Genomic DNA, 24,295 nt, shown 5'->3' on the forward strand with positions numbered 1-24,295 from the left:
ATGCATCAAACAGGTCTCTGATTCAGCTTAACCCTTTATGACCGGCTGGAGCGCCGGCGAACTCGTTTGCATATTTATTTTCAAAACGTACAATTACAACCAAATAAAACAGAGCAATAATTCTTTCTGCATGTTAAACAGGAGGAGTTTCACTTACATATCCTGCATTTAATGTCCCAGAGTTTTAATCCATTAAATCGTTTGGAAAAATCCCAAAATAATCCAGTAAAATTGCGGAAATCTTCATAATTGACATTGCAGGTTATTTATAGATCCGGTACGTTCACAGCTCGTCCTAAGTTGATGCTGTTGACACGTACATCATCACGTTGTCAGCGTGTCATCAGGTTGGATTTTTTCCCGCCACTTCCTGCGAAAAGGGAGGTGACATCATTCCCTGGGAAACTAGTCGGTTAGGATTTGCGCTCTTGTTCTTGCTTTTTATCAGAGATTTTCATGAAAGATTACTCAGCGACAACCCACACACCATACACGCACTACACACTCACTATACAAGCCCTCACACACGCACGTAACGGCTTACCGTGAGCAAAGTTTTGGAGCTGAGTTCTGCGCCGAATGAAGACGCGATATCTAAACGCAATATGTAAAAATATGCTTAGGCTTAGACTTGTTCTATGTTAGGTCAGAAAGGGTTAAAGTGGGTGAGTGGCCTCACTGCTCAGACGGCGGCTTCAGCAGCATCTCCTCCCAAAGAAGACGCAGGTGATGACCAGCTTCTCACGTGGGCCGTTACAGGAGTGACAGCAGCTTTCCTCTTCTGCTGGTTTAAACGCACCATTGAGAACTAAACACAGTAATATCCGTAGTGACCCATCTGTCAGACTGCTGCAACCCTTTTAGTTCTCCCTCTAATGAAACAGCAAAACAATTCGCAATGGATCATATTCATCAACTAAAGGGCTGTTAGATAAATGTGGTGATATTTTGAACAGAGCCCGTGTGTGGGAGAACCAGTTCAGATTAAACAGAAACATTTTCATGGTTTGACCTTGCTGCATCCAGCTCCTGTCATTAAATCTGTATTTGTGTGTCTGTGGGTCAGATTTAGGTGTTTTACTACTTTTCAGTGCTTTCATCCTCTCCAACAACTGTGGTTATACAAATCCAGCTATTGGCAACAATCTAGCTCAGGATTAAACTGGAGTTTCAGAGAAATCCAAGTAAACATGCACAAGAAGACAATCGATTACTGAGTGAGGTGCGTTCAACTCCATGATGCTAGGTGTGGTTCTTCCGGTTCCTTTTTTGTTGTTCGTCTTCTTCTCCTCCTACTGTGTTGATATTCTGACTTTCACAGTGTCGTGTCTTCTGGGAGGAGGAGTCCCGGGGCAGTCGCTAGCTCGGTTCAGCGTGGGTTGGTATACATGCTGGAATAACTCAGATTAGGACGCATTATCTGGCACTAAAAACTCAATTTTAAGAGCTTCAGTTCGGTTCGACTAAGGTGTATACATGGCTTTTAGGAATTCGATATCGGTCGGATTAAAGCAACAATTCAACTTTCGGTTAGTGCATGTAAACGCATTCGTTTTCCAACTGGACTTTGGGGCTGCAGACCAAACTGGTGTTCCCCAAGGCCCTGTGCTGATCCCCTTCCTCTTCTCCCCCTCGACCTGTGACTGCAGAGCTGTGCATAGTCCTAACATCAAAATGAACACTGACAACATCTAAAATGAGAAGGCTAAGCACCGAGCCGACAGTATTCTGCTCTTCAGATGAACACAATCAAGAACGAGTGTCTCAGTGACAGGGTGTAGGATTGGGGCGGGGTCTGCAGGGGAGAGAGGGACTGCGGGGGAGTAACGCCAAAGATACTCTATACAGAAGATCAGGCATTACCATTACTGCCAATGGTATGAAATGGTATACACTTCATGTCTCCTAAGTGGACGTGGTCGCCCCTCTCCCCACATCGTTTTGGAAGTGTTGTGAACGAGATACAGTACAACTTTAATATTTGCGTCTTATTTTGCTGCTCGTTTTTTTTTATTTGCTACCTTAATAACCAACCAATTAACAACCAACAAGATCATTGGATCAGTCTAATATTCTTTTTTTCCCTTGCAAAAAGAATTCAATAATAACAATAACAGTATTATTAAGCAGAGAAGCAAGTTTTATTTTAATTTTAAATTTCAGTTTATCCGATGGGAAAACGACTTTGGCAGTTCTGCAGTGACCGACGACTCTGAATCTCTGAATCAGCACCACCAGAGAGGAGACCTTTTAAACGACAAGGCAACTGACGGCCATATCATAGCAAAGCAGTAACTGAAGGTGTAGATAAATGTGCTCTTCCATCGCAGTAAAGATGAGTGAACTTGATGCAGCCTACTTGAAATGTGCAGAACGTAAAACCCTTGATCCCCGCATCTGAATTCTCACATATCCCTCCATTCCACAGGTCTTCCACCCCTTTTCTATGTTTAATGATTTTAAAGAAAGAAACTATAACGGTATGCTTTTAATGCATTCATGACCTTTTAAATTAATAAAAATGAGGACATTAAAATGCTCGGCCTTAACCTTGCTGGAAAGCTCGGGGCTGGTTTGTTAAAGGAAGGTCAGCCGGTAAGGTTGAATATTGCACTCGGTTTTCCTAACTTGTGGAAGCATTCCTCAGGGATTATCCCCACGTGTGGACCGGCTTCCCCTCTGCGGGGCTGAAGTGACTCTGCTCCCGTGTCGTTTTGTCTCCAGGGGCCATTGAACATCGGGACAGGCCGTATGCAGCGGCGAAGCACTTCACGCAGGCCGACGTCAACGAAGGGAAGATCATTTACAGACCGCCGCCAGCTCCGTCACACCTCCAGGAACTCTACCAGTACTCCTTCATCGGTGCGTATCAAATGCACCATGCGGCCGTGCTCTCCCCAAACACACTGTGCAAACACGCTGTTAATGAGACGAGTAAACAGCATCCTCGACTGCCTTTCCTGGCTGCAACTTCAGGTCGGAGTGTTTGATCCGCCTCCAAACCTCAATGTTACCCCAGACATTAAATGTCTTCAGGTCTCCAAAATTATACCTTTAAAATTATACCAGAATGAAGTTGTTTTGGGCCTTTTGGAGATGTCATGTGTCATTTTCTACCAGTTTAATGATGATGAATAACTCTACTGGTGTTCAGGGATGCCGAGCCTTTTCTCTGCCAAGTCAGTCTGGACAGCTGATACGATTCGGTCCAGTTTAAGAGTTTTCTTATCTGATACTTTTTACACTTTTGAGTCTGTTTTCCTGCCCTCCTCCATCATCTTTCCCTTTACAAAGACATCTTCCACAACTTACTGCAGCTGGCGGGTATTTAAAAAAGAAGAGAGGGGACGGACTTTGTTTTTAAAAGTGATCTGGGGGCGGGGGAAAACATCCCCAAAAGCGTGGCTGTTTTTATAACACCTAGGTTTCCGGAGATAATCCGTAATCCACGATCAAAGCTGGCTGATTTAAATGTTTTTTTAATCTGGGCTTGTGTGGTTCCAGTAGAGGCTCTGGATTGGTGGATCATCCTCACAGGCTCTTGAGTTTTACGCATCGCTGCTTTATCTCAGTGTTCTCACCGTCTCACCCTGTCAGCTCTGCATGAACGCACCTCGTGTGTATTTTGTTTTTTTAACTTGTATCACCTCACAGCCGTAATTGTTTCCTTCTTTTAAACCTGACAGGCATGCCGGAGTCGCTGAGCGTTTACTTCACAGGTAAATACTTCACCTCTCCTCTTTTTGAGAGGAGGAGGAGGTCATTTGTCTTCTTTGTCCTTCTTTCTTTTTTCTCCAAACGCACAAATATTCTCGTCCTCTCGTCTCCTCACACTCTCACCTCAGGCTTCAGGGGATTTTATTCAGCTTCTTGAAGAGAAGATCTACTCTTTACTCTTTTTTTGCCATCATCAGTCCCCACCTGCCCACTCTTTTTTTCCCTTTCTTCTCATTTTTGTCTTTTTGGTCTTTATTTGCACTTTTTACTACATTTTTCATGTTTTTTTCATTATTTATGTCCATCATTTTGAGTTTTTGCTTCCTCCCCTGACTCCTTAGATCTCTTCTTTCCACCTCTTCCCTGTTTTCATCTTTCACTTGCGGAAGTATCTCCCGTTCTGTTCTTTTTTCCCTTCTCTTTTTTTGATCTCTTCTCCCATAAGAGTTTCTTGCACCTCTGCATTTTTCTACTTTTTGTTTCTCAGTTCATCTCCATTTTTCTCTGTTTTCCTTCACTCTGAACTCCTCTGCACTTCCCATCCTCCCTCCCGCACTCCTCTCATCCCCTTGACATCACTCTTCATCACGTCCACACCCAACCAGCACACCTGGCTCCTCAGATCACCTGAGCTCCTCCGTTTTTGTTTTTTTTTGCCTTGTCTGCACACATTAATGGTTGATACCATGCCGGTAAAAATCTAAGTTATATATATGTGCATTATTACTATATTTAATATATATATACATATATATACTCATACATACGCATACACATACATATATATATACACATACAAACCCAGTTATTTTTTTAATTTTTTTTAAGCTGTTTAAGCTCTTTACTCTGCAGACAACATCCCCAAACGGAGGTGTTCGGGTTCATAGTTGTTTGGAGGTGTCGCCCAACTGTTCCTTGATTGTTTAGGTTGTTTTCTTATCTTTAGACTTTAATGTCTCAGTAAACAAACAGCAGAGTTCAACATCAGGTATATGCGTGCATTCATCAATCTAAAGCACAGAGAAAGTGCTTGCAACGACACAGCTCGCAGTCATTGTTCAATATTTGTATAATATAGTGGGTTCAGCCATCTGAAAGGGCTCATGGCATGTTTTTGTGGTCGTTCTTCTTTTATTTTGTCATTTCTCACTGGCATTACTTGCAGTTTTCTGCTCTTCCCTCCCTCAGTTGCATCATCTGTGTTGTTACTTCTCAGTTATTTTGTTAGTCTGTTTTCTTCCCTTGTGTTCTCTTACTGCCTTCCTCATCTGCAATGACCATGTAAGACTGTATGTTTTTTCAAATCATTATTTTATACCTGTATGACCTCATGTTTAGCGACTTTATTATTATTATTTATTGTTTTGACACACTTCCATTGTGCAACTAAAACCTCCTAATTTATACTATCTTATAACCTCTTGTAATCTTTCTTTAATCTATTTTTGAACCTTTTTTTTTAAATGAATAAAAAAGAGCTTATCTTTGAACTTTCCTGGTTTTTCATCAAAGTTTTTAATTAAAGTCATTAAATTATTCCCTTGAAAATAAATTAAAAAGGGTGTTTTTTCTATCATCAACACACTTTTTCCTCTTTTCTGTAAGCTCATGCATCGTCAGGCTGTTTATAAATGCAAAGTGACAAACTGAGGGAAAAAAAACGTTTGCTGTTCATTAATTTTTTTAATTGAATTTTCAAACGAGTTTGTGATGCATCGGATCATCTTTTTCTTTCCAATCGATTGTGTCTTGATGCACAATAAGATGTGTGTGTGTGTGTTTCAGTGTCGGACGGGGAACACACCACTCCTGAGTTGGACTTTGCTGTCCTGCTGCTTTCAAACCACCAGCAGCCGCCGGTGTTCCAGGTTCTGGACCCGCTGCTGGAGGTGGTCCTGGGAGGAGAAGCCGCCATAGGTAACACACGCTCACACAAACTACACGGCCCAGATATCCAGATATCACAATGAGATTCTGTGGAGCTTCAGAGAGGAGGTCCGGGGAGTTGTGAAACCAAAGATGTGAAGCTCAACGACACACAGCTGAAAAAAACAACAACAAAAAGGTCTCCTCTCTGTTCTGCATCATCTCTCCAGCACCTTTTCATCCCTCTGGCGTGTGTGTGTGTGTGTTTGTGCGTGTGTGTAGGTGGTCAGCACTTGGCTGTGAGCGACGCTGACACAGCTCCAGACGAGCTGGAGTTTGAGTTGGTCGAGGCTCCGACCCACGGAGAGCTGATTAAAAGCGACGACAACACCCGCATGACTAATGGTAAAACCACACGCTCGTGCACACACCCCTAGTACGGTTTACAACCGCTGATGAGGGAGAGCTGTCTTCAGAAGGTGCTGTCTTCTTTCTTTTCAAATATCTTTGACTAAACATTTCAGTGTAACGATGTCAGATTCGGTTGACGTCACATCTCATTTTATTGCTCATTTAGTCCTGCAAGTGTTCTTAACTCGCAAGCACAGCATTTTAATTTCATTTCTAATCATCTACTCGTGAATCTGCACCAGTGTTGTTTTTGTCAGCCTGTTTCAATTCTAGTTTTAGTCTAGTCTTTGGGTCAAGCTATCATTTTAGTTGCGTCTCTTCTCGTTTTCTTCAGGTGATAAAGGTTAGTTGACGACGATATTTAGTCATAATTTTCGTTGACAAAAGCAACTTTAGTCTGCATACAAATGAATCATCACAGATTATTTAGCAACACTAACAATGATGAGGCGCGTTTCATCTCTAAGCACATCAGCAGATGTGACGGAATCCAGACATTTGTAATCATAAGTCTTTTCACAAAGGATAAAACTATGTGTTTGTTCATGCTGAACCCTGGAAAATCTACAAATTACAGTTGCAAATGTAAACATTAGGATTCAGCAATTTAGAAAAGCTCCCACTTATTGGAGAAGTTTCACATGAGATTATCTTTTTTTTTAAATCACAAAAAAAGAAGAAAAAAAAACATTTCATTAAACTGCAGTGAAGTAACAACAACAGCAAAACAAAAGTAGTGTTATTGACTTTTACTGTAGGAGCTCCTCCCTGGAGTGTGATGCAGCAGCAACGGGAGTTGTTGCATCACATAACATCACATAAGTCACGCTAAAGTTTCACATCCACTGCTCCTGCTTCTCTTTTTGAGTGACAATAATGACCGCTGGAGAGGTCGAGGAAATCGAAGACAATCTGGACATCCATCATCGTTATTGTCTGAAGTGTCACGGGACGAATAAACACGAGTTGTGTCCCGCAGGATAACTCAAGCGACATTTCAAAATCGCTTTCGGGCCAAAACCATCACGGAAAAGTCGTTGAAGTCGAGTTTTTTTCTTTCCCTCACTCTAAAACCTGATTTGTCATTGAGTAAAAACACGGATCCCTCTGACTCATATGTGATGTCACATGGAGGACGGTAGTAAACAACGGCAGGTAACCATGGAGATACGCAGTCCTCAGAGCTTCTGCTCCTCTCTAGGTGACACCTTCTCCTTCAGTGACGTCACTCGCAACATTCTCATCTACCGGCACGCCGGCCTCTCCACCCGGGACGACTCCATGGCCTTCTCGGTGAGCGACGGGATCTCCATGGCGACGGCAGTGATGCAGGTGGTGGTGCTGGGTGGCGGAGGCGAGGGGCCCCAGCGGGATCCTGCGGCCACACTGTCGCTGGAGGTCGGCGAGAAGAGCAGCACTGTCTTCAGACGCTCCCACCTGGCGTACACCGTGAGTGGGAAGAGACAGAAAATTGATTTGTGATTGAATTGTTTTTACTTGTGAACTTGCGCCGCTCATAAAGCACCGAGTGAGTGTGTGTTTGTGTGTGAGTGAGTACCAAGGCAACCTTTTCCATTTCCAAAACCTGCAGTTCCACTCATGAACATCGGTGGAACTGCAGAAGATTCAGTTTCCATTGGTCCCAACGTTAACATGTCCAACCTCACAGGAATGCTAAATATATTTACACGCTGGCACGAAAGATAGTTTTTCTTTCCAAAGATAGATTTCCCAACCAAATGAAAGGAGGACATTCAAAACCACACATTTATGCAGAATTAGTTTGTAGATGTTATTGTTTTAGCTACTTAGCACTATTTACTTTTTATTTATTTATTTTTTCCCTTGTCTGCTTATATATTAATGGTTAATACCAAGTTTGGTGAAACTTAAAACATATATATGCATTTTAATACATTTCTTTTTAAACATATGTAAGAGGGATAGGGTGTTGAGGGGTGGCATCCGCAAGTCTGAAATGAGAGAAACACAGGAAGGAAGTCAAGACAAAACTGAAACACAAAGACAAGAGTTTCAAAATAAAACAGGAACTGAATCCAAACCGTGACATCATCATAAACATCCTCACCGAAACACGGAGTCCAAAGTCTTCAGTCACCATGTGCATAAAAAGAAAAGATGAAAGTGATTTCCTGGACCTGTTGGTCCTACATCTCGGTACATTACATCTGCAGCCAGAAGGAAACATCAGCCGAGGTGGAACTTGCTTTCTTCGAGGTCTGTGCAGGTCCTTGAGATTATTCAGCGTCAGACCTGCAACCTTGATTAAAAAGCCTACTCTTGTTTTCTCAGTTGACTAAACCAAACCACCAGATTAGATACGACTCGGTAGGACAAAGTGTCACTGCAGCTCTGAAGGTGCTGTTGACACACCGAGCAGCCCTGGAAGCATTTTAACTTGTTTTTCTGACGATCAGGATAACACGTCTCTGGATGAGCGGATCCGTATCCAGCTGGTGTCGGTGCCGATGTACGGCATCCTAACCAGGAGCCAGCCCCAGGAAGAGCCGCAGGAGCTGAGGGAGTACTCGTCCTTCACCATGGAGGACATCAACACGCTCAACATCAGGTAGGAGGAGCTACGAGTCCTCTGAGGAGGGTGGGCTGGTCCAGAAGGTTGTCCAGTAAAACAGAACTGCTCAGTGAACTTAAATACATTCTATGTCAAGTTTAAACAGCTGAATTGTTGCAAAATAACAAACTTTAAACAATATATCTCTGACTTACAAAGTATTCTGCACAGTCTCTGTAATAAAAAGCAGTTTGAAAGCTTATTTTGCTTCAAGTGCATGCTTTTAGGTCCTCCTGCTTCTTTGGATGACACATCCGAGACTTATAAAAACATTTCCCCATAAAACCTGCAGCTATAAAACAAAAGGGACTTTCCATGGTTGACAGCCATCATAGCAGTAAAGGTTCATGAGGATCCACGGGAGCCTGCGATTAAACAATAAAAGTAATCAGAGTTCAATTAAGAGCTGTTCTTATCATCTAACTTCTCCAAACTTTTTTTGTTTTCACACACTTTTAAGTGACTAAATATTCACATCATTTTGAAGCCATAATGAGCACACAGAGGCATTCGCAGACATGAAATCTGCCTTCAGAGATCTTTTGGAGGACATGAGTGTTGTGTTTCCTGTTAGTTCTTCGGGAGTTATGAGGCTGCTTTAAAGGAGAAGTGCCGTGTTGATTCCTCCCTGTAAGAGATGAAAGGGATTTGAGGGTCCTTCACATCTTAGCTGCAGTCACGATTCATTTCTGTGATTGCAGCTGGAGTCAGCAGGGGCCGTTACGCAAGCGGGAGAGGATGAGGTGGTAGCTGAGGAGTCGTTCTTTCCTCCGGTTTAAGTTGAGAGCTCTGCAGACATTATCCAGAACCCCCCCCCATTACATTCAGTGACTAAGCCTGTTGGCACAAACAATGTCAATTAGCATAATTCCATCATCACCTGCAGGTGGTACTGAAGTCCGCCCATTGAAAGGTGCAGGAATCAGCAGAAGTGCTTCATTTTCCACAGTCCAGGCAGCGATTAGCGTCAGTGCCGCCCGATATCTGTGTGCAAACACATCACCTGTTTTCGCTTCTTTACATCAACTTCTTCGGGAGAATTCAGTGGGATTAAAAAAGATTAAACTGCTATGGAGTGAATTGTTGTTGTGCTTGACTGAGATTAAAAGCCATATTGTTGAAGGGGAGAGTTACAATTTCGTGCATGATTTAAAAATAGAGAATTATAACAAATATAGATGAAAACCTTCTGAAATAACACAGCACATCTAATAATTCTCCGTCGACAGGTACATCACCTCACTGGAGACCGGGAGCCAGCCGGTTACCGACATCTTTCACTTCGTTGTTTACGATGAGGACAACAATCGCCTTGACAACCAGATGTGCACAATCACCATCACCTCCATGCCTCGACAGCCTCCAGTGGTCACTGTGCGCAACGGCATCAAGGTACTCATGCTTTGCCACTTAAGGGTTTCAAACCGGTGTTCTCATGGAGCTGGTGCCGGGTCTGGATAAAAGCTGAGGCATTCGGTGTAAAACCGATGCCAGATCAATACGCAGAGTTACAACGAATCGTTCTGGTCGGCTTACATCACAAAATATCCTCATATAAATATATATTATTCATTTATATCTCAGTCCGCTTCATCCACATGAACACTGCATGCGTCTGTCATACCGGACACATATGGGTGTTATTTCAGACCAACGTGAAAATGATGGAACTGAACCTGAATCGGACAAATCTTCTTTACTTGATTGAAATGGTTGCGGGATATCTCCTCGGACGGTCGCTTATATTTGTGCGTTTTTTGTATTTGCAAGTTATAATGCAGAACATGCCTCAAACGGAACGTCAAAACTCTTTCAGTATACCGTGTTGAGGGTTGACAAACCTCACTGATACTGATGCAGCAGCAGAACAAAGGTTGTGTTTCATCATTGATTTTAAGCAAAGCTTATATATATCCAAATATATGCTCTCAAACCCTTTTTTTTTTTATTTGCAATTTAGAATAACCTGAGAGGAAAAATGAGCTCAAAAGCACAACATTTTGATGCAACACTTGTGTTTAGAGACCTAGAACAGTCTGGCTCTGCAGTGAGATGAGATTCAGGTGGCAGGTGTTACAGTATTTACAGTCCCCACAAACTAAACTCCAGCGAGACTAAAAGCTGATTTGAAAGTTGTAATCTGCAAAGATCGATTAAATTCCTCTGTGGCTCCTCGACACCCGTGTTTAGGTCCAGGAAGGTGGCCGTGTGCAGCTCTCAACCAATCACATCATAGTGTCAGATGTGGACACGCCCAGGAAGGACCTCCTCATTTGGCTTGTCACGCCCCCTAAATATGGCTCCATTGAAAACACCAAGACAGGTGAGTTTCAGGTATCTGCAGCAGAACCGTCGTTGCTACAAAGTGAGTAGATTTTGGTTGTTTTTGTCTCCACGGTTTATTTCAAATCTCATTAGGTAACAAACAAGTGGCACGTGTGCCATCAGTGTGCACATGGACCTGTTGAGGGCTTTGCAGCTTGATTGTAATGAGGGACTCGACTGTGCCGGGTGGAAGCGAGTGAACTGTTGCTGCTGATTGCACGCTTCTTGATGTAGTTTGGAAGAATGAAGCAGGTGATTATAAGTGAAACACAACTGACCCTAACAGGGAAAATGAGCTGACCTCATGGAAATTAATTTGTTGGTTGTGGAAACAGATGGCACAAAAAAAGGCACAAATACTTAAAGCATATATAATATTGTTTTAAGTACAGCGTGCGGATGCTATTTGTGAGACTCATCGTTCTGTATGAAGGAGGTGGAATCCATTAAAAGTACGTGACTAAGTCCACCCACTTCAAACTGTACGTTGAGAGGCGGGAGGTCGTAAATTTGGGATCACTGCTGGATTTTTTTTCCTTTGGGTCAAGGGTCATTACATACTTCACTTAATATAATTTTCTATTTTACATTTCTAGTGGAAAAGAAATCAGGCATAGTTAAGATTTATTCCAAGCTACAGAAAACATAACATACAAAGACGTTCTTTCTTTCTCATCATCAGTAACAGTTTCTTCCAAGAGTCTCATGTTTTAGTATAAATCTAACCTCTTACACTTAAACACTGAATCCCAATGACTGTAAAATTTAGCTCTGAGGAGCAGCTTAGACCATCATTTCTAAATTGTTTATTTATTCTCAAGAAAATCTGACATCATCTGGGACGGTTCATTGTGTTGATATAAAATCCACCAGAATACCTAACATCTCTAACTGGTATGTTTTTAGTTACTTATCAGCTGGTTGGTTGTCGAAGTTCTAACTTAGGGAAAGAAAAGGGTGTGATTTGTCCATTTGAACGAGAAATTTAAGACAATATTCAACATTATTAATTAATATGAAGTACCAGCAATGACATCAAGTGAAGAGTAAATGCAGGTGGATGGACGTCTTCAGCATCTGCTGCTGATGGGGGAGGGGGGGGGGGGGGGGTTAGTCGTGTCACCCTCAGTGTCACTGTCAATGTGTGAGCAGCAAAACCACACGGGACAAGTTTTAATGATGTGCACGGCTGCACACTCGTCCCCAACATGTCGTGCGTGATTGCACTCATTCAACTGTGCACGTGAAAAACGACAGCAGTTACAAAACTGCATTAAAGCCACACACATATACAGTATTTATGTTTGAACATCTTTCAACATAACATGATGCACAGAACATTTAAAGCCTCGCTGAAGAACTGAACAAGAGCTCAGCCCTGCAGAAAAATGACAATAAAGACCACCCATTACTCACTTTCACAACAAACACTGAACTCTGCAAAAGGTCGGGGATATTTCTCACAACAAATATTCTCTTTACATGAGTGATTTAAGAGCTTAAATATCCTAAAATAGCTGTGCTCAAAAGCCTTTGAATTGTACTCAGAGACGACGGAAGCTGCGTTCGTTCCGGATTGGTGACAGAACTGAGTTCGCGACCAGAAGTGACAAGGCAATTAGGGGGACCAGCCGACTAAGAATATAGATGGAAACTGTTCAATATCCCGAGCGGGATAGAGATCTTACCGACATTTTACCGAGGGCAGGAGAAGGTTGCAGATCCGGGTCGATGAGAAGGTGGAGGGGGGTCCAGCCAGTCCCGAAGGCAGGAGTGTCTTTGAAGAGATGTTGTGGACATTTCTGAAATAATACATTAAAAAAACAGCTAAAATCTCATCAAAAATGCAAAAGAAAAACACATTTTCCATCATTAAAATGACAAGTAAAAAAAAAGAGGCAATAAAGTTAATGTCATGTCTCAGAAGTATTTAAAAATGTTCAGAAAAAAAAGCTTTAAAACATATTTCTCTCAGCGACATTAATGTCACAGCCGGCTGACTCTGCTCGAGGTTTCTGAGCGACCCGGTTTCCTTCTCCTGTGTTGTTATTAGTTCACAGTCTCCGCCAGTTTTGTTCAATCAGCAGTACGATGAGATGTCAGCCGTGTCACCGCAACGTTTAGGCCCTGAATTCAGCAGGTTCTACAGTTCACGTGCGAGCTGAGGAAAACAGAACAACAAAACCCTTGTTGTGATTCTGCAAGAGCTTCTGCTCAGATCCAGTGCATCGTCTCCCGGTGCATCGTCTCCCGGTGCATCGTCTCCCGGTGCATCGTCTCCTGGTGCATCGTCTCCCGGTGCATCGTCACCCGGTGCATTTTCTCCCAGTGCATCTTCTCCCGGTGCATCGTCTCCATTTGTTTTGGTGTCACCGCACTTGAGGTGGCACGTCAGGTGTTAGATTAGATAGATAGTTTTATGATAAAAGCAGTAACAGATGTGCCAGCGGGGGTTTCAGAAAAAAAAAAAGCTTATTCCCAGAAATATGGACTTAAACATCCGTCCAGCAGTTTTTGTTTTCATGCTCAAGCTGGGACCCCCCCACCTCCGTGTCCAACAGCTGTTTACTGACTCTCTTCCCCTGCAGGCGGCTCGCTCAGCGGCTCGCAAGTCGTCACCACAGACGCACCTTTCTCCGTGGAGGACCTGACATCCGACCACATCTTCTACGTTCAAGACAGCCAGCGCAAGCCACCAACCAACCAGGACGTCTTCAGCCTCTACATCAGCGACGGACACAGCCAGACGGAGGCCTTCAACGTGGAAATAGACATCCAGGTGACATTTGGGCTGCATGATAATAACACATTTATTCATTTAAATTTCCCCTAAAATACATAGTAAATCCCCTTAGAGCATCCTCTCCTCAAAACCATCTCGACTTGAAGAAATGAACAAAAAATTCTTTAGATTTGGAAAAAATTATTGCATTTGCCGTTACCGTGCGAAAATAGTTAGAAGGCGAAGGCAGCGAATGAGCATTTTATTTATTTATTTATTTATTTATTTATGTGCACAATGATAACACAGTAATTTTTAACATACAAGGACAAATAAATTGTGCAGGAGAGGAAAAGAAGCCCGAAGGGCTTATAAAAAATCCTCCCCCATAATACAAAATCACCAAAACAAATCAATCAATAGAAAAAGAATAGAAAGGAAAAAAGAAAAGGTAAAAGAAACAAAGAAAAACACAATAAACACACAAACAAAAATATCCATGAAATGGCAATTTCATTTCAGTAAGAATAGCCTGTTAATTTTGCCTGGATAAAAGATACCCCACCAAGCTGGTCCTAAACATTTTTAAGCATTGAATAATTATCCAGACGCGGAGCCCTTATGTAAAGAATAATGATTAAGTGGTGTTTTAGCATAATTACATCATATAAATGAGACAAAAAACTGTTGATGACTTATTGACCAGCCCTACCAGGACGCGGTATAAACCGGATTATCATCAGGTCTTTTTATGTTTTTTGTGCGCATGTGAGAGTGAAGGTGGAAGTGTCCTACTCACTAATCTAACAAACTTTATGAGGACCTCAGACGAGTCGATCATCGAGGACTGAATTGGACACGTCTGAAAAACCACCTCATGAAAGCATGAAAGGATTTTTGCGATATTTGTCCGGTTTATGGGACATTGATACAGGATATGAACTATAGGTGTTTACATTACAGCTTCTCTTTGCAATAGTTTTGCAAATCTAGGAGTAATGGAAACACAACTTATCAGGGCTGGAAATGAATAATTTAGCTCACCTGCAAAAGTGGAAGGTAGATTTAGATGTAAAGAAAAAGAAATCTGACGTTAAATGCTCTCACATTCAAGCACATTTGTTTGTTATTCGATTCTGAGCTGAACATAACGCGACGAAGCCGGAGGATTGATTGCTCTCAAACATTTCACCCTGTTCATTACGAAAATACTTTTTTTCCTTCTTCCTTTTCCCCCGGTTCTCCCCTCCCTCCAGCGCCACATTAGTTTCAATGAAAGAGATCGCAAGGAAGCGATGGCTTCTGTTGCTTATTTTCTTAAACCCTTGACACAGAAAAAGTTGTCTCCCGCAATGATGTACAGATGAAACAGATGCATTCAGAATGTCATCTCCATTTTGGGTTATCAAAAAATGTCTAATAGTTAAAAAACCTGCTGTTCTTAGTTATCTTCTTTTGTACCCTGTACCTACCACAGTGGCTGGTAGATCGGTATCAGCCGGCCCGCCTCTGCACAAAACAACCAGCTGGCTTCCATCCATAAACACTGGCCTCCTTTCCTCTCGCTCTGTTAGAGAGTGAGGAGGATGCAGACGGTAAACGCATTCATACGCCACTTCTCTTCTCCTGTTGACCGTCCAAAGTGCTTCTGCCCCACATTTCACATTTTGTACCCACACTCACATAAACGGGATACGAGGGAGGAAACATGAGGTTTAATATCTTTAATATCATAAAGATTCACCCCCCCTTTAAACATCCTCTGCATCTAAATCCATCTCTTAAGCCTTTAAGTCTTGACTTAAATTGATTAGGCCGTCAGCGAGCTGTTGGGTTTGTTTGAGCGTGCGAGTGAGGTGTACATCATCTGTGTTCATGTGCGTTAAAAAGGGAGATTTACAGGCGCTGGTAAAGAATGCATGTCCATAAGAACCTCTAGAAGCAGGATTTACTGGTTTTACTGGTGTAAATGTGCTCAAATCTCCCCGTTCACAGCAGAGTCAGGCGGACCGGGAGCCCGTGGTGTCAGTCAGCAGCATTCACGTAGAGGAGAGCTCCGGAGTCGTCATCACCAACTCGTCCATCACTGTCCACGACGACGACACTCCCGAGAACGAGATCCTCTTCACCATCATCCGGATCCCCACCTACGGTGAGCACACGCATCATCCACACGACGCTCGTTCTAGTTGGTCCTGGCACCTGCAAATACCTGCACTTGGATCCAAGACAATACAATTAAAAATGATTCAAATTATGAAACTTAAAAAAAAAAAGAAAAAAGGCTAAAAATGCACAGCGAGGAAAACATATTTAAGCCCTCATCTTGCACCACATGTAAATCATGTGATAAGCAATCTAAACACGTCTCCCTCTTTCACTCTTGGTCCAGAACTGAATCGATCTCTCAAAAGGTCGACAAATAGGTCAATAATTGCAAAGTGACTTCATTTCTGAGCCACATTATTACCTTTTGAATGGTCCTTTCAACAATCATGGACGTCCAGAGCCTTATTAGTTTCGGCAGGTTAATTTCTTCAGTGCTGCAGCCGCCATCACTTCTGTTTCATGGAGATGTTTCGTGGAGCCGGCCACGTCCGAGAGATTTCTCAGAGGTCAATGACCACCATTTCCCAGGAGCTGATTCACAAGTTCATTATCTTTTTGTGAAATATTACTGTTTTTTTTTTAATTCCCAGAAAAAAACACTGATGTGAAGATTGAGGAGTAATAAAAATGCATATGGAGTTAAATAACCCCACACCACAGTGAAGAGTGATTGAAAATTACTCTTTTTTTTATCTTTATTTTTATCTTTTTATCTTTATCTGGTTTTTGGAGTTTTTTATTTGTATGACAGTGCTGAGTGAGTGAGATGGAGATGTCAGTTTCCCCAAGGGAACCTCACAAAGGGATTAATAAAGTCGTCTGAATCTGAATCTGAATCTGAAATTAGATTATTACCCTAAAATTACTGAGAAATAAAAAAAAATAAATCCATGATCAGATACGGTAAGTTAGAATACAGCTTAAAAACAGCTTCTTGTGCATATTTACATACATAAAGAAACGACAAACACTGGTGATGTACAGTAGATGTATTATTATGACTGGGACAGACACGAGCACACACACACTTGTCAAGATATTAACATTAACATCACTTGCGGCAGCCAGACACCTTAAAACAAGACGAACACGCCGCTGCTGTGCTGCTCTCACTCCTCCCACACTCACGGCTCTCTACGCATCAGCACACACGCACATCAACTGACCTCCAAACACCTTTTTTTCTTTTTTTTCCCTGATGGCATTTCACTGTCGCAAATTGAGTTTTCTGTCTTGGATGCTGAAGCCCGGTGGACTAATAGAAATAGCTTGACATCTTTTTCTTTTTTTTTCCCTTATTCAGCAATCTATCATCCCAGCCAATTTAAACGAAGCGAACAGCATCGGGGATTGGGTGGAGAAAGTCCATTTGAGAGGAAGGATAAGTGATGTGTCACATGGCAGAAATGTCCCAGAAGGACCGCACACATTTAAGGAGTTTGGTGCCTCATATTTGGGATGTTGGGTTTATTATATATTATATTATTATTATATAAACTGTGTCGTGAGCAGATTTGATGGCTTATTTAAAGACGCTCTATGCAGCAACACCACTCTGACCACATGGGGCAGCATTTCACACAACAGCTGCTCGGGTAAAACCATTTGAAACCATGGGTGGAGCGTTAGGTCATGTGACCCATCGGTTTGTGACACATCGGTTTGTGAAGAGCGGATTTGAAACCCGTTTTCCTTCATACGGGATGCATCCATGTTGCTCGAGAACATGCCCATCGTATGTCAATCAAAGTTAGCTATGGCTCCCAGCTCCTGTCCTGCAACGAATTTTAACTCCACGAGCCTCAACGCTGAAGCTAGACGGTTGGCGCTCGGAAGAGGCACAAAAACGTGCACTTCTAGAGGGGCAAAGTGGTATTACAAGACATTTCCACTCTTCACACACCCCTTTTTTTAAGTAAACATTATGACATAATTTCGTGGGAGGGGCATAGCTGCAGGCAAAACAGCTTCGCCTTTAACCAATGTTTTCTTCTTTTTAGTTGTTGGATGGTTGGCGCTGGTATTTGATAGAATTTTAATCTAATGCCATTAGCAATATTTCTACGATTCTGGCACCAAACACCACAACAAGACGACATCTTTAAACTTCTATAAAGCCTACTAAACGGTGGGGACTTCTTCTTCTGTTTTGCCTCCAGCTGAGAAGAGTCTCTTTAATTCATTCTTGAGGTTGTTTTTCAATCAGCAGCTTCATGAGAATGCTGTTCCAGGTTCTTTGACTACAACCCACGATGATGTCGAGCAAATTCAGCAAAAACTCCCCCCAAAGCTCAAATTTGCTGTTTGCTTAACATCTTTTTTCATCCCGTTGAACTCTTTATGTGTCCTCACCTGCTCTGGGCATTCTTCACAATAGACCCCCCCCCCCCAGTCTACCCGCTGTAAAAGCACCATAAAACAACCGGCGAAGCAAAGCGCGCTGCTTCCATAAAACCACTGGAGTGTGCAGCTGATGGCACGGAGCGGGAAACTGAGTGATTTCATGCTGGAAGATGAATCTCTGGCAGCTCGACTTTTTAACAGGACGCCTCTGCGTTGTCCTCGCACCCCCTTGAGGACACGTGGAGATTCATAGGGAGAACGCTTCTCCACCCTAATAAAGCTGTCGGGATCCTGATACGCTCCGGCTCTCACTCAGACTCCTTACTTGTGTTGTCGGAGCGTTTTCTGCACAAACTAACCCCAAACGGGCAGCAGAGACGAGCCGGCAATGTGTTGAAAGAGCTGCTTTTGAAGTTTTATCATCATTGGAAAACATGACTCTGCAGGAGGGAGTGATACCTTCAATCTTTTTGAGAATAACTTCCACTAAGCGGGTTCAGGCTTCCCAAACTGCTCCAGTAAGGCTTTCCCGGGTCCAGAGGAGAGACATGACCTCTCTGGATCTGCTCAGGGCCTGAAACATCTCCCCAGAGACTCATCCACTCGGCATCATGTCTATTTAATCACAGGATGTCTTTCAGATAAGATAAGATTATCCTTTATTTCTCCCTCAATGGGGAAATTCACTGAAGAGGTGACAGGTGTCTCAACGACTTGTTCCAACTTCATGAAAGTAATTGATGCTTTTTGAGCCTTGAGGTCATTTATGCTCCTATGGGGGTCAAACGCTTTTTAAAGTGACACCAAGGAACCTTTTCGGGCGGGTCGTCCCCTGGTAGGTGTGGAGGTTGAGCCTTTGTTACGACCCAGCGTTGCTTGGTCACTGCCTTTCTCTTCTTACTTTCTTTGGGTCTCCTGCTCGCTTCTGCCATGCGAACTATCTTACTCATTTACCCCAGTAAAGTGATAAACAATAACAAGAAACAAACCTGTATGGTGGTCTAGAGTTGCTTTAGCTGGTTTTTCTTGATAATATGGACAGGACACTACAGGAACAATGATCAAATAGGCCCTCAAATGCAGTTGAAACTGATATTTTAACATAAAAATGCTGTTTAATGTCGTTGTAAGAGGGTGAGTCTCCCTCTTTTTCACTTTTCAACTGACCCCAGATTTACCACGACCGTGAAAAATAGGAAAGAAGCTTCTTCCCTGCTGGGTCACTGGAGAAACACAGATGACGCAGAGTGGATGAACTTTGGTGCTTTTGAAGACGTTTCTCCTTCTTCAGGTGCCGTTGGTGAACACATCTGCGCCATCTTGATGTCAGAGGTTCTTTGTTTCTCCCCCTTTCCTTTAGGAAAAGTGCGCAGACGGCAGTTCTACTCTCAGCCACTGGAGAAGGGCCGAGTCCTCACGCAGGGCTCCACCTTCACCTACCAGGACGTCCTGGATCGGCTGCTCGTCTACATGCCGGACACTGTGAACGGTGGATCTGACGAAATGGGCTTCAGGCTCACCGACGGCAGCTACACCCGTACGGGTCGGCTCGAGTTCACCATGGACGTGCGGAAGAGCGAGGGACCTCGGATGCCCGTCAACAGAGGCCTGCAGCTCCCGGCAGGTGAGGGAGGATAAAGACGACTTCCATCAGACGTCTCGCCACATGTTTACAAGTTGTGAAGCTTCAGATTGTCTTAACAAGCCCCGAGGAACGACTGGCTCCTCTAAATTGTGTTTGAGATGTTAGATTGACAGGCTGACAGTAGGGCTGGGCGATATATCGAGGATAGCCGATGTATCTCGGCTTCTACTCTGTGCGATGTACAAAATGACTCTATCGTGCATATTCGAGTATAAATTTTCATGCATTTTGCTTTTAGTCGCGGGCATTAAATGACAGACTTTTCTCGCTCTCTCGTCTCGTCTCTCCTTCTCTGAGACATAAAACAAGCGCACCCTGTTACACATGTCAGTCACGTGCTGTCGTGTGTGCATTATCATTGGCCCCCGACCAGCTGCTGCTGTCAGCGCTGCGGTCCGGGACCGCCGCTCACTTCTCCGCTTTAACTTTAACTTAACTCGGCCTGTTTGCGCCGTGAGCTCATCTGCGCGGTTGCTACGCGCGGCGGACTCTTTTCAAAGCTAACCGGCTTAGTAAAGACGGGAGGGAATGTTTTCTCCTCGCCGCTCAGCGTGACACGCGCAGCCGAGCCTTTAGGTTGATTTATGGTCCCGCGTTACACCAACGCAGAGGCTACGGAATAGGTGCGCGTCGCCGCGTACCTAACGCCGTAGGTTCTGCGTCGATTTAACGCGGAACCATAATTCAGACTTTTCTCTTCCAGAACTGAGAAACGTCACCTAGTGTTGCTTAAATGTGGCCACATGAAATTAATCACTATCATTGAAACAAAGTCAAACAAGACTATATGAGGTCATATTTCTAACAATAAGTGAAAGTGATGCAAAGTAAAGGAGGAGAGGATGAAACATTGCAGTCCCTGCACCTACAATTTAATATAAAGGTGCTCTAAGGGGCCCCTGCTGCTCAGAGCAGCTCATCCTGGTAAAACCAGGACCAGAACATGTTCTTAGCAGATGTTCTTCAGATGGGGAGTCAGAGATGCAACGTGCACTTTTGAAATTACACTTTTTATGTTTGTGCCACTCACTGCTTAGTAACTGTTTAATAAATACAGTTTTGGTAAATTTGACCTATTCCCCATTTTTGTATGAAAGTTTAAAATGAGCATATATTAATGCAGTATGAACAGGAATGTTTTAATGTAGACATATAGAATCATCATACTGGTGTAATTGTAGCATTAAAGTGTTAATTCAAGGCGAAGGCAAGATATCGAGATATATATCGTGTATCGTGACATGGCCTAAAAATATCGAGATATTAATAAAAGGCCATATCGCCCAGCCCTAGCTGACAGGATTAAAGTTGCTTTCGTCAACGAAAATTATGACTAAATATCGTCATCAACGAACCTTTATCACCTAAGGAAAACGAGACGAGACGCAACGAAAATGCTGGTGACGATAACAATAATTAAATATATAATGCAATATCGTAGACGATTAAAAACAAAACTAAAATGTAGATTACAAAACTTGACCAAAATGAGACAAGACGAAATGTTCTAACAAAGATCCTTAATATCCATTTTTAAGTAGTTTCCTCTGGTTTAGTTCTGCTGCTTTGGTGACATCACGTCCTCAATCCCAGTCGCTGCAGCGGGGAATCAGATCCAGAAGATGCAGCTGCATGTTAGAGGCTGATGCCGTTAACGCAGAGCTCTAGGTTCACGTCAATTAAAAACAAAGTTTTCTTTTCCACGTAATCGATCGTGGAAAAGAAAACCCAATGTGTCGTCGAAAAAGAAAAAGATGGGGAGAAATGCGGAAAAATAAATATCTTGTAAACCCAAATTAGAGCGTCTTCTGTATCTGGAATGAATGTATTCTTGAATGTATTCTTGAACAATAATATAATAATAAGAACCTTGTTTGAATTGTAAAATGGGTTTGACTAAATACAATCTTTGACTAAAACTAGACTAAAATGGTCCTGGACAATTCTGACTAAAATAAGACTAAAATGCCCAGACTTTTAGTCGACTGAAACTTGACACGACTAAAAGGAGAATGAACGTGACTAAAACTAATAAAAACTAAAATGATAGCTTGACCCAAAGACTAGACTAAAACTAAAATTGAAACAGGCTGACAAAAACAACACTACTGTGGATACTCGGCTACTACTGATTGAAAGTTATTGCTGAGCGCTAGAAAAAGAGCAGGATTACTCAGATTAACTCCCTGGTCTGTTTGCAGGCTCATCTTCTAAGATCACAGAGCAGAATCTGAAGGCCTCCGACATCGACTCGGACAGCCTGAAGCTCCGCTACGTCCTGACCAAAGACCCAGCGGCGGGGAAGCTGCAGCTCAGCAGGAGCAGCCGCGTGGAGAAGGTGTCCGTCAAAGGTCCGGCCAAGAGCTTTACTCAGGAGGACGTCAACAAAGGTGCCGCTTTTTGGCTTTTCCCAGTTCTTGTTGTCATCTTTCACTTTTCTGCGTGACCGTCTACATTTTTTTTTTTATTTATTTAAATACTGTTTTTTGATGCTTTTAATTAAATGTTTTTTTTATCTAATTTGATTAGGTTATTTCATCCTTTTTTTCCCCATTTTTTTTTTTCCGGTTTGTTCACGATCTTCAAATATTTTCTTTGTTCTTGTGCTACTTATATACAAACATAAAAAGTTTGACGATGGTCTCTAATAGGGCTGTAGTTATTGAATATTTTGGTGATCGATTATTCTATGAAATATTCCATCGATTAATCGAGTAATCGGATAAAACTTACTTTTGCTTTATAAAAGCCCAATTATAAATATACAATAGAAAACAAGACAGATTACTTGATTAAAAACAACCAATTTGTTTCTTTTATGAGAATAATTGACATTTATTTACATATTATGCAAACTAGTAAACTGTTTGTTAAATTTTCAAATAAATTATTTTAAACTTAACATTTCCTGAAACATAAAAAAAATATATATTTTTTTTTGTAATTATCAAAAATAAAAAATATTCGTAAACACTGCTTTTACATTGTGCAACTTCACATTCAGAACCAACACATTTCAACAGAAATGCTTGGCTGTGGACCGGGTCTCGGAACCAGAGTCTTACACCATGTGGACCGGGGCCTTTTTTATTATTATTATTTATTTATTTATTTATTTATTTATTTAATTTAATTTAAAATAATCCCACACCTTCAACATCTTCTGTCTCTTCCTCTTATGACTTTCTCTTTGCTGCGTTTTCTCATTGGTACTGTCACTGTTGTCCCGGCCGGCGTCTGTGCAGCTAAACTGTTTATAAGGGACACATGCGTGTTAGTTGTGTCAAATTAAAAAGAACCTGTGCGAAACGTGAAGTTTAAATTTATTAAACGAGGCTTCGAAGCAGAGGAAATTCCTTGTTAATTTTTTGTAATCGAGTTACTCGAGGAATCATTGCAGCCCTACTCGCTAACCAGCATTCCTCCTCGTACTAATAAACAAGAAGAAAACAATAAAAATCAATGCAGTAATTTTCACATTCACTCATGATTTCCTGATGTTTCTCCTTTCCAACGCTTTCATGACAGCAGGACTTAAAAGATGTCCTGTACTTACGGTGCTGAACAATAATTGCTTTTTGCTGAATGTAAATCAGTTGTGCTCGTAAATCTGTTGATTTCATGCAGCCTGCATACATCTCAACCCGGTTGTTAGTGTGGAAACTGTCATGAGCTCGTGGCTTCCAGCAGTTTCGACCGCAGATTGTCTAAACTTGTCCATATGCCATCACGTTTTGGACCAAAGAATGATGTTGAGACGCAACATGATGCTGACGGCGAGTGCTTGTCTTGCAGGTCTGCTGCAGTTCAGCCACGAGAAAGGGGAGAAGGGAGGCAGCCTGTCTTTCAAGTTCAACCTCGTGGATCCGGAGGGAAACAAACTGATCGACCAGTCCTTCTTCATCAGCGTGCTCGGTAAAGTTCCCTTCCTCCTCTGTTACCTGCAGCACCGACATGAGTCTGACCTGATCTCTCATTTGTTGGAGAAGACAAGGCAGTTACTACAGATTTATCCCTTTGTCCTGCGCTTTACCGTAAAACAAAGAGGGGTTGGTTTGTTTTTGTCACCACACTGTCTGTGGCAGAGGCCAGAGGTAAGTTCAGCTGGACCCTGATTGCCCCTTTCTTTTTATTTACGTGCACCAGGAGCGCGGGTTCAGTCGTATTTACCGTATTTTCTGGACTATAAGCCGCACGTGTATATAAGCCGCACCCACTTTTATTTAAAAAAAAAGATATGCAAGCCGCAGATATTTATGTTGTTAGATTAGATATTTACTACATGTACAGAAGGATTTTGAACTGTAAATGATGTACATGTTTGTACCTAAATAGATCCTTTCCTAACAGTGTCTTTTAACACGGCAGCAACTTTGCTGATTAAAACTGGACTGAACCAAGAGAAAATAACTGATATTTATTTATCTATTTATCTGTTTGAAATCTGCATCTACCTACTTCTATCTGCTAAAGAAGAAGTAGCGTATTCTTCTTTGCATTTATTTTGTCTTAGTTTTTATTCTAATTCCGGTTAGCACTCCCCCTAGTGGTGGAAGAATAATCC

General features: G+C 42.3%; 1 protein-coding gene across 3 annotated transcripts in view; it reads left to right on the forward strand.

Annotated features, from left to right (window-relative positions):
• Positions 1-24,295, forward strand: part of fras1 (Fraser extracellular matrix complex subunit 1) — a 329,177-nt gene that overhangs the window by 256,649 nt on the left and 48,233 nt on the right. For 2 of the 3 annotated variants that reach the window (XM_061730659.1, XM_061730661.1), the window contains 13 exons: positions 2,725-2,862; positions 3,687-3,719; positions 5,503-5,634; positions 5,866-5,988; positions 7,196-7,443; positions 8,433-8,584; positions 9,817-9,979; positions 10,778-10,910; positions 13,501-13,691; positions 15,630-15,786; positions 19,447-19,710; positions 21,933-22,121; positions 23,527-23,646. In XM_061730659.1, coding sequence (XP_061586643.1) covers positions 2,725-2,862; positions 3,687-3,719; positions 5,503-5,634; positions 5,866-5,988; positions 7,196-7,443; positions 8,433-8,584; positions 9,817-9,979; positions 10,778-10,910; positions 13,501-13,691; positions 15,630-15,786; positions 19,447-19,710; positions 21,933-22,121; positions 23,527-23,646 — 2,043 coding nt within the window. The remainder of the gene's footprint in view (positions 1-2,724; positions 2,863-3,686; positions 3,720-5,502; positions 5,635-5,865; positions 5,989-7,195; positions 7,444-8,432; positions 8,585-9,816; positions 9,980-10,777; positions 10,911-13,500; positions 13,692-15,629; positions 15,787-19,446; positions 19,711-21,932; positions 22,122-23,526; positions 23,647-24,295) is intronic. The other variant, XM_061730660.1, reaches the window with a different exon arrangement.

The sequence above is a fragment of the Cololabis saira genome, chromosome 9 (genome assembly GCF_033807715.1).
Source record: "Cololabis saira isolate AMF1-May2022 chromosome 9, fColSai1.1, whole genome shotgun sequence".
In the NCBI taxonomy this organism is placed as follows: Eukaryota; Metazoa; Chordata; class Actinopteri; order Beloniformes; family Belonidae; genus Cololabis; species Cololabis saira.